We start from the raw sequence: 14,616 nt of genomic DNA, 5'->3' as shown, positions 1-14,616 counted from the left end.
AACCCAAGACCCCGGCTGAGGCCGTCCTCATGTGTGCGGAACTTGGCTATCAATGTCTGCTCAGCGATTCTGTGTTGCCGTGTGTCATGAAGGCCGCCTTGGAGAACGCTTACCCGAAGATCAGAGGCCGAATGCCCGTGACCGCTGAAGTGTTCCCCAACAGGAAGAGAATACTCTTGCCTGGTGATTGTCGAGCGGTGTTCATTCATCCGTTGTCACAGCGTCTGCATGGTCTCCCCAATGTACCATGCCTCAGGATATCCTTTCCTGCAGCGCATCAGGTAGACAACGTTGACCGAGTTGCAAGTGTACGTACCGTGTACCTGGTGGATGGTGTTCTCACGTGAGATGATGGCATCCGTGTCAATGATCCGGCACGTCTTGCAGAGGTTGCTGTGGCAGGGTTGTGTGGTGTTGTGGTCACTGTTCTCCTGAAGGCTGGGTAGTTTGCTGCGGACAATGGTCTGTTTGAGGTTGTGCGGTTGTTTGAAGGCAAGAAGTGGGGGTGTGGGGATGGCCTTGGCGAGATGTTCATCTTCATCAATGACATGTTGAAGGCTTCGGAGAAGATGTCGTAGCTTCTCCGCTCCAGGGAACTTTTGGACGACGAAGTCCCCCGTGTCCCGTGTTTGTCTTCTGAGGAGGTCGGTGCGGTTTTTCGCTGTGGCGCGTCAGAACTGTCGATCGATGAGTCGAGCGCCATATCCTGTTCTTATGAGGGCATCTTTCAGCGTTTGGAGGTGTCTGTTGCAACCTTCCTCATCTGAGCAGATCCTGTGTATATGGAGGACTTGTCTGTAGGGGATGGCTTCTTTAACGTGTTTAGGGTGGAAGCTGGAGAAGTGGAGCATCATGAGGTTATCCGTAGGCTTGCGGTACATTGAAGTGCTGAGGTGACCGTCCTTGATGGAAATGCGCGTGTCCAAGAATGCAACCGATTCCGGCGAGTAGTCCATGGTGAGTCTGATGGTGGGATGGAACTTGTTGATGTCATCATATAGTTGTTTCTGTGATTGTTCACCATGAGTCCAAAGGAAGAAAATGTCATCGATGTATCTAGTGTATAGCATCGGTTGAAGGTCCTGTGCAGTGAAGAGGTCTTGTTCGAACCTGTGCATGAAGATGTTGGCATCTTGAGGTGCGAATTTGGTCCCCATGGCTGTTGTGTGCGTCTGGAAGAAGAACTGGTTGTTGAAGGTGAAGACATTGTGGTCCAGGATGAAGCGGATGAGTTGTAAAATTGCATCTAGAGATTGGCAGTTGTCGGCGATGAGTACTGAGGCAGTTGCAGCAATGCCATCGTCATGGGGGATGCTGGTGTAGAGTGCTGAGACATCCATTGTGACGAGGAGTGCTCCTGGTTCAACTGCTCCATGTGTGCTGAGTTTCTGTAGGAAGTCCGTAGTGTCACGACAAAAGCTGGGGGTTCTTTGTACAATGGGTTTCAGGATACCCTCGACGTAGCCAGAGAGGTTCTCGCATAGGGTACTCCTCGCGTTGGAGATCTCTACTGCCTCCCGAAGATATACAAGGCAAACACACCCGGCCATCCCATTGTATTGGGCAATGGGACCCTACGACAACTGATGAATGAACACCGCTCGACAATCACCAGGCAAAAGTGTTCTCTTCCTGTTGGGGAACACTTCAGCGGTCACGGGCATTCGGCCTCTGATCTTCGGGTAAGCGTTCTCCAAGGCAGCCTTCACGACACATGACAACGCAGAGTCGCTGAGCAGAGACTGATGGCTAAATCTCGCACACGAGGACGGCCTCAACCGGGATCTTGGTTCATGTCACACTATCTGTAACCCCCACGACTTGCCTGGGCTTGCAAAATCTCACTAACTGTCCTGGCTGGAGACAATACACAGCTCTTTAACCTGTGCTTAACCCTCTCTCCACTCACATTATCTGTATGTTTAAAACTTGATTACCTGTAAAGACTCGCATTCCAATCATTATTTTGTAAATTGAGTTTGTGTCTTTATATGCCCTGTTTGTGAACAGAATTCCCACTTACCTGATGAAGGGGCAGTGCTCCGAAAGCTAGTGGCTTGTGCTACCAAATAAACCTGTTGGACTTTAACCTGGTGTTGTGAGACTTCTTACTACACTTGTAGGCAGGAAGATTTTCAAAAATTATGGTCAGCGCCTCCCCTATTTCTCTCTGTTCCAATGAGAACAGTCCTAACTTGTCCAATCTCACCTTATAGCTAAAGTTAAATGTGCTACATAATCATCATCTTCTACGGGGAAAATATCAGTCTATCTTCAACTAAAAAGAGGCAGCTGTTCCAATTTCTAAACTCTCCTCTTGATGAAATTGATTTTGATTGGATCCTACCTCTGATCTCGGAGTTAGTTTGTTAATTTTGATGCGAATATGGTTAATGACCTAAATCTCTTGGACAAATATTTTACCTTGTCATTTTCATCACTGCTAAGTTCCTCGGACTTAACTTTCTCATAAAGCTCCAATATATTGGTGCAGCTCTGGTCCCTGGAAATGCAGAAAATTCAGGTGTTAAACCACACCATAAAAATCAAGCATTATGAACAAAGTTTGCTGTGTCTTCTTAACCAACTTACCCAATAAACTGAAGCAACACATCCGTAATTAGCTTTGCAGACTTGACAATAGGACTATCAAGTTCATTGAAAGTCCTGGCATTATGTTCAATGTATCTTACTTCCCACATCAGGGCAGAAACTGTCCTATAATTCGGATGTTAAGAAGTTAATAGCATGCCCACCATCAACCAGGCAGAGTTTACAAACTCACTGTAAAATGTTCCAATTACTTGTCACAAGTACTATTTTTACACTTTATTACTATTCATCGACAGGAAATACAACCAAACCTATTGTGATGACATTGGCTTCATACCCACATCACTCAATCGCCAACTTAAGATAATTTTGGCAATAGCAAGAGAGAAATGACTTGGAAGAAAGGAGGCAGCTGGCAAATATAGAAGAGTCCAGAGGTGTTCACCAAAGTATTAAAAGAATCAAGCTAAACAAAACAGTCCACCTGCTTTACAACATAAATTTTTAGGGAGCAAAAGCACAAAATTGTTTTGAGAAAGGGGAAAAATTGCCAGAAAAGTTCCAAAAGCTAAACAGAAAAAGATATTTTCGTCTGTGTTAAAACATCAGTGACAAGCACCACTGGATGATGTGGTGAAAAGGAAAAATATGGTCCAAAATGAATTCCTCTTGTGAAGAGGAAGGAGACGACTTATGTTAAGATGAGACATGAAGGCTCAGTTAGGGCGCTTGAGAGTTACAAGTAAGCCAGGAAGGACCTAAAGAGTTAAGAGCCAGGAGGGGACATGAGAAGTCTTTGGCGGGTAGGATCAAGGAAAATCCTAAAGCTTTCTATAGGTATGTCAAGAGTAAAAGAATGACTAGGGTAAGATTAGGGCCAGTCAAGGACAGGAGTGGGAAGTTGTGCGCGAAGTCTGAAGAGATAGGAGAGGCACTAAATGAATATTTTTCATCGTTATTCACACTGGAGAGGGACAGTGTTGTTGAGGGGAGTACTGAGATGCAGGCTGTTGGACTGGATGGGATTGATGTTCATAAGGAGGAGGTGTTAGCAATTCTGGAAAGGGTAAAAATAGTAAAGTCCCCTGGACCGGATGGGATTTATCCTAGGATTCTCTGGGAGGCTAGAGAGGAGATTGCAGAGCCTTTGGCTTTGATCTTTGTGTCGTCATTGTCTATAGGAACAGTGCCAGAAGACTGGAGGATGGCAAATGTTGTCCCCTTGTTCAAGAAGGGGGGTAGGAACAACCCTGGTAATTATAGAACGGTGAGCCTTACTTCTGTTGTGGGCAAAGTATTGGAAAGGATAAGAGATAGGATTTATAATCACCTAGAATGGAATAATTTGATTAGGGATAGTCAGCACGGTTTTGTGAAGGGTAGGTCGTGCCTCACAAACCTTATTGAGTTCTTTGAGAAGGTGACCAAAGAGGTGGATGAGGGTAAAGCGGTTGATGTGGTGTATATGGATTTCAGCAAAGCGTTTGATAAGGTTCCCCATGGTAAGCTTTTGCAGAAAATACGGACACATGGGATTGAGGGTGACTTAGTGGTTTGGATCAGGAATTGGATAGCTGTAAGAAAACAAAGGCTGGTGGTTGATGGGAAATATTCATCCTGGAGTTCAGTTACTGGTGGTGTACCGCAAGGATCTGTTTTGGGGCCACTGCTGTTTGTCATTTTTATTAATGACCTGGATGAGGGCGTGGAAGGATGGATTAGTAAATTTGCGGATGACACTAAAGTCGGTGGAGTTGTAGACAGTGCGGAGGGAAGTGACAGGTTACAGAGGGACATAGATAAACTGCAGAGCTGGGCTGAGAGGTAGCAAATGAAGTTTAATGCGGAAAAGTGTGAGGTGATTCACTTTGGAAGGAGTAACAGGAATACAGAGTACTGGGCTAATGGCAAGATACTTGGTAGTGTGGATGAACAGAGGGATCTGGGTGTCCATGTGCATAGATCCCTGAAAGTTGGCACCCAGGTTGATAGGGTTGTTAAGAAGGTATACGGTGTGTTAGCTTTTATTGGTAGAGGGATTGAGTTTCGGAGCCAGGAATTCATGCTGCAACTGCACAAAGCTCTGGTGCGGCCGCATTTGGAGTATTGCGTACAGTTCTGGTCACCGTATTATAGGAAAGATGTGGAAGTGTTGGAAAGGGTGCAGAGGAGATTTACCAGGATGTTGCCTGGTATGGTGGGAAAATCGTATGAGGAAAGGCTGAGGGGCTTGAGGTTGTTTTCATTAGAGAGAAGAAGGTTAAGAGGTGACTTAATAGAGGCATACAAGATGATCAGAGGATTAGATAGGGTGGATAGTGAGAGCCTTTTTCCTCCGACGGTGATGGCTAGCACGAGGGGGCATAGCTTTAAATTGAGGGGTGAGAGATATAGGACAGATGTTAGAGGTAGGTTCTTTACTCGGAGAGTAGTAAGGGCGTGGAATGCTCTGCCTGCAGCAGTCATGGACTCGTCAACATTAAGAGCATTCAAATGGTTATTGGATAAACATATGGATGATATTGGAATAGTGTAGATTAGAGGGGCTTTAGATTGGTTCCACTGGCCAGCGCAACATCGAGGGCCGAAGGGCCTGTACTGCGCTGTAATGTTCTATGTTCTACATGAGTGAACAGGTGGGACCAAACAACATTCACGTGTTTTGAATGGCATATACTGCCCCCCGCACCCCACCAAACTAGAAAGAATGTGACAACACTACAGTACTAAAGAACATAACTTTGGATTGGCAGCTTCAACATCCTCCTTCTGCACACAGTAAATCTCAGCTATATTGAATCAGCTCTTTTGAATGAAGCGGGGTGGGCAATAAATAACAACAGATGTTATCATCTCAATCTTGCCGGTGACCTGCAAGTCCATTCCGCTCCAAGTGTGTAACTTGGGTTTTGTGGCAATAAAAATTCTCATTGGCTGAAGCCTCCTTTTAGGTTATAGAGTCTGAGGTTTATAGCAATGAAACAGGCCCTTCGGCTCAACTTGTTCATGCCGCCCCTTTTTCTTTTAAAGCCCGAAGCTAATCCTAATTGCCTGTATTTGGCCCATACCCCTCTATACTCATCTTACCCATGTAACTGTCTAAACAATTTTTAAAAGTCAAAATTGTACCCGCCTCTATATTACCTCTGGCAGCTTGTTCCAGACACTCACCACCCTGTGTGAGAAAAAATTGCCCCTCTGGACACTTTTGTATCTCTCCCCTCTCACCTTAAACCTATGCCCCCTACCTTTGGGAAAAGATATTGACTATCTAGCTGATCTGTGCCCCTCATTATTTTATAGACCCCTATAAGATCACCCCTCAGCCTCCTACGCTCCAGAGAAAAAAATCCCAGTCTATCCAGCCTCTCCTTATAACTCAATCCATCAAGTTCCGGTAGCATCCTAGTAAGTCTCTTCTGCACTCTTCCTAGTTTAATAATATCCTTTCTATAATAGGGTGACCAGAACTGTACACAGTATTCCAAGCGTGTATTACCAATGTCTTGCACAACTTCAACAAGACATCCCAACTCCTGTATTCAATGTTCTGACCAATGAAACCAAGCATGCCGAATGCCTTCTTCACCACTCTGTCCACCTGTGACTCCACTTTCAAGGAGCTATGAACCTGTACCTCTAGATTTCTTTGTTCTGTAACTCTCCCCAACGTCCTACCATTAACTGAGTAAGTCCTGCCCTAGTTCACTTTACCAAAATGCATCACCTCGCATTTATCGAAATTAAACTCCATTATGTCTCGACTAGTTATCTTCTCGCAAAACTTTCATGACCATTTTATCATCAATCACATCCTAGAATGTGATTAAAGTGATGGGCTGCCTTTGTCCCCATGTTTGAGACAATTCCAATTAAATATATGGAAATAGGTTCATTGAAAAAGATCGCTTCTCGGCCTTGTGGCTAAGATCAAGTGTCAAATCAAGCCCAAGATGAGCACAATTCCTTATCCTGTCATCTTGGCTCTTGTTTAACTCTGGTGTGGGGACCTTCAGTTGGATTCAACTGGAGTTTGATTTTGAGTAAGGAATGGATTTGGGTCTGTCCAGTCTATTCTGAGCATTGGCTTTGTAACTTTAAGAATGGAATAACTTTTTTTTCAAATTACATCTAGTTTAGAAACTGTAATAACTCAGGAAGCTGACTGAAAAGGAATGATGGTTAAATCAAAAGTTAAACCACAGCCCTGTGGTGTGCATACATGAGTCCCATCCAGAACAGTAGTTCAGTAGACCCGCTTAGCGGTCAGCCTTATCAAGAGCTCAGGTGATCAGCTCAACCTGGATAGGCAATCGCCTATTGCCATGGGAACTCTTATTCCACGAGTCCAAGAATGTTCAAATTCCACAGTGACTTTGCCATATATGGTTTTAGGTCCTGTGTAGGATACTCCTGTCGTCCTTCATTTAATATGAAGTGATGTGATGTAATTTTGCCAAGGTCTGATCTTTCTGGGTCCATGCATGAATTTATTTGGTTGATATTGGCAAGTGTCCATGAAATTTAATGTCTTGATGACTTAGTCCATCTTTGGCAGTCAGGGTAGACTAGTGGGTAATGGTAGGCGGCTCAGAGCATCTGTGTTGGCGACCTGCGTCCCTGGATGATGTCCCAGGGTGTGCTCAAAAGCACTCAATAGCGCCCCACATTCTATCTGAGCCAATACAATGGGGGGAAATTGTTTTGTGTTCTGCCGAAGAGAGGTTTATGCTCTGTCACTATGGCAAAATGATTATATACAAAGAACAAAGAAAAGTACAGCCCAGAAACAGGCCCTTCAAGCTGATCATGATGCCCTAACTAAAAAAAAAACCCTTCTGCCCTTACTTGATTTGTATCCCTCTATCCCTTCCTTATTCATGTACCCATCTCGATGCCTCTTAAATGTTGCTAATGTGCCTGCTTCCACCACCTCCTCTGGCAGTGCATGCCAGGCACCCACCACTCCGCATGAAAAACTTCCCCCGCACATCTCCCTTAAACTTTCCCCCTCTCACCTTGAACCTGTGACCCCTTGTAATTGATACTTCCACCCTGGGAAAAAATCTCTGACTATCTATCCTGTCAATGTGTCTCATAATTTTGTAAACCTCCATCACGTCTCTCCTCAGCCTCCATCTTTCCAGTGAAAACAATCCTTGTTTTATCAACCTCTCCTCATGGCCAACGCCCTCGAGACCCGGCAACATCCTGGTGAACCTTTTTTGAACTCTCTCCAAAGCTTCCACAAGTGTGGCAATCAGAACTGCATGCAATACTCCAAATGAGGCCTAACCAATTGCACTTATATAGCTGCAACATGATTTCCCAATTCTTGTACTCAATGCCCGACTGATAGAACATAGAACATAGAACATTACAGCGCAGAACAGGCCCTTCGGCCCACGATGTTGCACCGACCAGTTAAAAAAAAAACTGTGACCCTCCAACCTAAACCAATTTCTTTTCGTCCATGAACCTATCTACGGATCTCTTAAACGCCCCCAAACTAGGCGCATTTACTACTGATGCTGGCAGGGCATTCCAATCCCTCACCACCCTCTGGGTAAAGAACCTACCCCTGACATCGGTTCTATAACTACCCCCCCTCAATTTAAAGCCATGCCCCCTCGTGCTGGATTTCTCCATCAGAGGAAAAAGGCTATCACTATCCACCCTATCTAAACCTCTAATCATCTTATATGTTTCAATAAGATCCCCTCTTAGCCGCCGCCTTTCCAGCGAAAACAATCCCAAATCCCTCAGCCTCTCCTCATAGGATCTCCCCTCCATACCAGGCAACATCCTGGTAAACCTCCTCTGCACCCTCTCCAAAGCCTCCACATCCTTCCTGTAATGTGGGGACCAGAACTGCACACAGTACTCCAAGTGCGGCCGCACCAGAGTTGTGTACAGTTGCAACATAACGCTACGACTCCTAAATTCAATCCCCCTACCAATAAACGCCAAGACACCATATGCCTTCTTAACAACCTTATCTACTTGATTCCCAACTTTCAGGGATCTATGCACACATACACCTAGATCCCTCTGCTCCTCCACACTATTCAAAGTCCTCCCGTTAGCCCTATACTCAACACATCTGTTATTCCTACCAAAGTGAATTACCTCACACTTCTCCGCATTAAACTCCATCCGCCACCTCTCGGCCCAACTTTGCAACCTGTCTAAGTCTTCCTGCAAACTACGACACCCTTCCTCACTGTCTACCACACCACCGACTTTGGTGTCATCAGCAAATTTGCTAATCCACCCAACTATACCCTCATCCAGATCATTAATAAATATTACAAACAGCAGTGGCCCCAAAACAGATCCCTGAGGTACACCACTTGTAACCGCACTCCATGATGAATATTTACTATCAACCACCACCCTCTGTTTCCTATCCGCTAGCCAATTCCTGATCCAATTTCCTAGATCACCCCCAATCCCATACATCTGCATTTTCTGCAGAAGCCTACCATGGTGAACCTTATCAAACGCCTTACTAAAATCCATATATACCACGTCCACTGCCTTGCCCCCATCCACCTCCTTGGTCACTTTCTCAAAAAACTCAATAAGGTTAGTAAGGCACGACCTACCTGCCACAAAACCATGCTGACTATCACCTATCAATTCATTACTCTCCAAATAACTATAAATCCTATCCCTTATAATTTTTTCCAACATCTTGCCGACAACAGAAGTGAGACTCACCGGTCTATAATTCCCGGGGAAGTCTCTGTTCCCCTTCTTAAACAATGGGACAACATTCGCTAACCTCCAATCTTCTGGTACTATACCAGAGGCCAACGACGACCTGAAGATCAGAGCCAGAGGCTCTGCAATCACTTCTCTTGCCTCCCAGAGAATCCTTGGATAAATCCCATCCGGACCAGGGGATTTATCTATTTTCAGACCCTCCAGAATATCCTGCACATCCTCCTTATCAACTGTAATACTGTCTATTCTACTCCCTTGCAACCCAGTGTCCTCCTCAGCTATATTCATGTCCCCTTGCGTGAACACCGAAGAGAAATATTGGTTCAATGCTTCACCAATCTCCTCCGGTTCCACACATAACTTCCCTCTGCCATCTATAACTGGCCCTAAACTTGCCCTAACCAACCTTCTGTTCTTGACATACCTATAGAACGCCTTAGGATTCTCTTTAACCCTATCCGCCAAAGTCTTCTCATGTCCCCTTTTAGCCCTTCTAAGCTCGCTCTTCAACTCCCTCTTAGCCAATCTAAAGCTTTCTAGTGCACTACCCGAGTGCTCACGTCTCATCCGAACATAAGCCTCCTTTTTCTTTTTAACCAACAAAGAAACTTTTTTGGTGCACCACGGTTCCCTAGCCCTACCAATTCCTCCTTGCCTGACAGGGACATACCTATCACAGACTCGCAGTAGCTGCTCCTTGAAAAAACTCCACATGTCGGACGTTCCCAGTCCCTGTAATCTCCTAGTCCAACCTATGTTTCCTAATTCTCTCCTAATAGCCTCATAATTACCCTTCCCCCAGCTAAAACCACTGGCCCGAGGTTCATGCCTATCCCTTTCCATCACTAAGGTGAACGTAACCGAATTGTGGTCACTATCACCAAAATGCACACCAACTTCCAAGTCTAGCACCTGGTCTGGCTCATTTCCCAGCACCAGATCCAATATAGCCTCACCTCTAGTTGGCCTGTCTACATACTGAGTCAAAAAACCTTCCTGCACGCTTTGAACAAAAACTGACCCCTCTAACGAGCTAGAGCTATAACAATTCCAGTCAATATTAGTCAAGTTAAAATCCCCCATAACAATTGCCCTATTACTTTCACTCCTAAGCAGGATTGACTCCGCAATCCTTTCCTCAACCTCTCTAGAACTTTTAGGAGGTCTATAAAAGACTCCCAACAGGGTGACCTCTCCTCTCCTATTTCTAATCTCCGCCCATACTACCTCAACAGATAAGTCCTCATCAAACCTCCTCTCTGACACTGTGATACAATCTCTGACCAATAATGCTACCCCTCCCCCTCTTCTACCTCCTTCCCTACTTCGACTAAAACATTTGAACCCCGGGACCTGCAGCATCCATTCCTGCCCCTGCTCTATCCATGTCTCTGAAATAGCCACAACATCGAAGTCCCAGGTACTGATCCACGCTGCAAGTTCACCCACTTTATTGCGAATACTCCTGGCATTGAAGTATACACATTTCAAACCCTGCTCCACCCCACCTCTGCAATGCCGTGCATTGCAGTCCCCATCCATGCATCCCTCACTTTCAGCCCCACTACTCAGGATCCCTCCCCCCCCCCGAATCAGTTTAAACCTCCCTGCATGGCCTTAGCAAATTTACCCCCCAGGATATTGGTCCCCTTCTGATTAAGGTGTAGACCATCCTTCTCAGAGGTCACACCTTCCCCAGTACGAGCCCCAATTGCTTAAGTACCTGAACCCCTCCCTCCTGCACCATCCCCTCAGCCATGAATTCAAACCTTCCCTCTCCCTATTCCTCTCTAAACTATCCCGTGGTACAGGCAAGAGTCCAGAGATAACCACTCTGTCAGTCTTGGCCTTTAGTTTCCACCCCAACTCCATAAATCCCTGCCTAATATCCCCTTCCCCTATCCTCCCTATGTCGTGTGTCCCCACATGTACAATAACTTGTGGTTTATCTCCCTCCCCCCTAAGAGTCCTGAATACCCTGTCAGACACATCCCGGACCCCAGCCCCTGGTAGGCAACACACCAACCCTGAGTCCCTACCTTTAGTTCCGACCCTCCTATCTGTCCCCTTAATTGTGGAGTCCCCAATCACAAGGCCCAGTCTTTTACAGCCCCTAACCACCTGAGCTTTTACAGCCCCTAACCACCTCAGTGATGAAGGCAAGCCTGCCATATGCCTCTTAATCATGTTGGCCAAACGTATTGGTGAACTTTTTTTAAAACCACAAATACCATTGCGAAACCCTCTTTCTCTATTTCAGTGAACCTCCTTTCCGCATTTGCTAAGGTCAGTGAGGCCTTCGCAATTGGGTGCTCCATTCCAGTGTTTCAACGGTGTGACAGCACCACTCAAATTCCATGGGGGTGGTCTTTGTAGATCATAATGGGTCAAAACATTTGTTAATAATAATTGGGGTTTGACTCTCAGAAAAGCATCCTCCTGTTGTTTTTGTCACAACCTAATTGTTTTTAAGCAGTGTATGAAGGAGTGCCATCAAGGTGGGCAGGCTCAGAATGAATTTTCCGTAGTAGCTAATGAGGCCCAGAAAAGATTTTAACTCGTGTTTCTTGGGGTTAGAACCTCTTTTATGGCTTTTACCTTCTCAACCGGGTGTGGTCCATTTTTATTGGCCCTTTAACCCAGCTACGTTATTTCCGGTACCTGAAACACACACTTTTCCCTTTTTAGCCTGATGCCAGCCTCAGAAAAACACTGCAAGGCCTCCTCCAAGCTTTTATGATGTTTCTTCACAATGGGGGTCTTTGTAATTAGAACATCATCCAGGTAGACTGCCACTCTGGGTACTTCTTGCAGTATATTTTCTATTACCCTTTGGAAAATGGCACAAGTTGAAGATACCCAAAAGGCAAACGAGTGTACTTGTACAATCCTGTGCGTGTGTGTGATTAGAATCATGTATTTTCTGGATGACACTTCCAATTGGAGATAGGCATGATCCATATTCAATAGAGCAGTGGGTGTTCCAGCATTTATTGCCCATCCCTAGCTGCCCCTGAGACAGTGGTGGCGAGCTGCCTTCTTGAAATGCTGCAATCAATGTACTGTGGGTTCACCCACAATGCCGTCAGGAAGGGAATTCCAGGATTTTGACCCAATGACTGCAAAGGAACGGCGATGTATTTCCAAGTCAGGATGGTGAATGGTTTGAAGGGAAACTTACAGGTGGTGATGTTCCCATGTATCTGTTACCCATGTCCTTCTAGATGGAATTGGTTTGAGAGTTTGGAAGGTTCTGTCTAAGGACCTTTGGTTAATTTCTGCAGTGCATCTTGTAGATTGTACACATTGCTGTTCCTGAGCATCGGTGGAAGAGGGAGTGGATGTTGTGCTAATCAAGCGGGCTGCTTTGTTCAGGATGGTGTCAAGTTTCTTGAGTGTTGTTGGGAGTTGCACCCATCCACACAAGTGGAGAGTATTCTATCACACTCCTGACTTGTGCCTTGTAGATGATGGAAAGGCTTTGGGGAGTCAGGAGGCAAGTTACTCACCACAGTATTCTAAGCCACTGTATTTATGTGGCGAGTCCAGTTGAGTTTCTGGTCAATGGTAACCCCCAGTATGTTGACAGTGGGGGATTCAGTGATGGTAACACCATTGAATGGCAAGGGGCAGTAGTTAAGAGTGTCTCTTATTGGTGATGGTCATTGCCTGGCATGTGTGGGGCACAAATGTTATTAGCAACTTGTCAGTCCAAATCTGGATATTGTGCAGATCTTGTTGCATTTGAACATGAGATTGCTTCAGTAACTGATTCGCCGCAAAAAATGCTGAACATTGTGCCATCAGCGGTAAACATTCCACTTCTGGCCTTATGATGGAGGCAAGGTCATTGATGAAGCAGTTGAAGATGGTTGTGCCCAGGACACTGCCCTGAGCGAGTCCTACAGAGATGTCCTGGAACTGAGATGGCTGACCTTCCACAACCATTGTCCAATGTACCAGGTGTGACTCTAACCAGCAGAGAGTTTGGCTCGATACCCATTGATTCCAGTTTTCCTAGGGCACCTTGATGCCACACTCAGTTGAATGCAGTCTTGACGTCAAGGGCTGTCACTCTCACCTCACCTCTGGAATTCAGCACTTCGTCCATGATTGAAACAAGGCTGTAATGAGGTCAGGAACTGAGTGACCCTGGCAAAACCCAAACTAGGTGTCACTGAGCAGGTTATTGCTAAGCAGGGTCTGCATGATAGCGCTGTTGATGACCCCTTCCATCACTTTATCAATGGCCGAGAGTAGACTGATGGGGTGGTAATTGGCTGGATTGGATTTTTGTGTACAGTACATACCATGGCAATTTTCCACATTGTCAGGTAGATGCCAGTATTGTAATTGTACTGGAGGAGCTTGGCTAGGGAAATGGCAAGTTCTGGAGCACAAGTCTTCAGTATTATTGCCAGAATGTAATCAAGGCCCATTGGTTTTGCATTTTCCAATGCCTCCAACCGTTTCTTGATATCACATGGGAGTGAATCGAATTGGCTATAGACTGGCATCTATGGTGCTAGGAACAACTTGAGGAGGCCAAGGTAAATCATCCACTCGGCCCTTCTAGCTGAAGATTGCTGCAAATGCTTCAGTCTTATTTTTTGCACTTATTGTGTTGGGCTCCTCGATCACCGAGGGTGGGGATGTTTGTGGAGTCTCCTCCTCCAGTGAGTTGTTTAATTGTCCACCATTCAGGACTGCAGAGCTTGGATCTAATCCGTTGGTCGTGAGATCACTTAGCTCTGTCTATCACTTGTTGCTTATGCTATTTGGCATGCAAGTAGTCTTGTTTGGTAGCTTTGCCAGGTTAACACCTCATTTTTATGTATGCCTGGTGCTGCCCCTGGCACATCCACTTGTATTATTCATTGAACTAGGGTTGATCTCCTGGCTTGATTGTAATAGTTGAGTGGGGATATGCCAGTCCATGAGGTTGCAGATTGTGCTAGAGTACAATTCTGCTGCTGTTGATGGCCCCACAGATGCCCAGTCGTGAGTTGCTAGATCCACCCCAACTATCATGGTTAGTGCCACACAACAAATTAGAGGTTATTCCCAATTTGAAGGCGAGACTTCATCTCCACAAGGACTGTGCGGTGTTCACTCTTATCAATATTGTTATGGACAGATGCATCTGTACCTGGCACATTGGTATGGATGAGGTCAAGTAGGTTTTTCCCTCTTGTTGGTTCCCAACACAAAACAATATAAGAAACATTGCAAACTGGTGGTGGAAAACAAAAGACTGGAATCCTGAAATTACACCACACAGGAATAACTAGAAGAGTAGAGAAGGGACTGCAAATGAAAATCTTGAGGCTGGAG

At 45.5% G+C, this 14,616-nt stretch overlaps 1 protein-coding gene across 7 annotated transcripts in view; it reads right to left on the bottom strand.

Moving 5' to 3' along the window:
• The window catches only part of brwd3 (bromodomain and WD repeat domain containing 3), a 124,166-nt gene that overhangs the window by 21,460 nt on the left and 88,090 nt on the right, over positions 1 to 14,616 (bottom strand). For 6 of the 7 annotated variants that reach the window (XR_013497675.1, XR_013497676.1, XR_013497677.1 and 3 more), the window contains 2 exons: positions 2,593 to 2,718; positions 2,425 to 2,503 (listed from right to left, as the gene is read on the bottom strand). Coding sequence is in view for 4 of the 7 variants with exons in the window: in XM_078211946.1 (XP_078068072.1) it covers positions 2,425 to 2,503; positions 2,593 to 2,718 (205 nt within the window). In the remaining 3 variants the exon portion in view is untranslated. The remainder of the gene's footprint in view (positions 1 to 2,424; positions 2,504 to 2,592; positions 2,719 to 14,616) is intronic. The other variant, XM_078211948.1, reaches the window with a different exon arrangement.

The sequence above is a fragment of the Mustelus asterias genome, chromosome 4, assembly GCF_964213995.1.
Source record: "Mustelus asterias chromosome 4, sMusAst1.hap1.1, whole genome shotgun sequence".
Classification (NCBI taxonomy): domain Eukaryota; kingdom Metazoa; phylum Chordata; class Chondrichthyes; order Carcharhiniformes; family Triakidae; genus Mustelus; species Mustelus asterias.
Note: the sequence above shows the minus strand (reverse complement) of the source record. Positions and strands in the feature narration are given on the sequence as shown.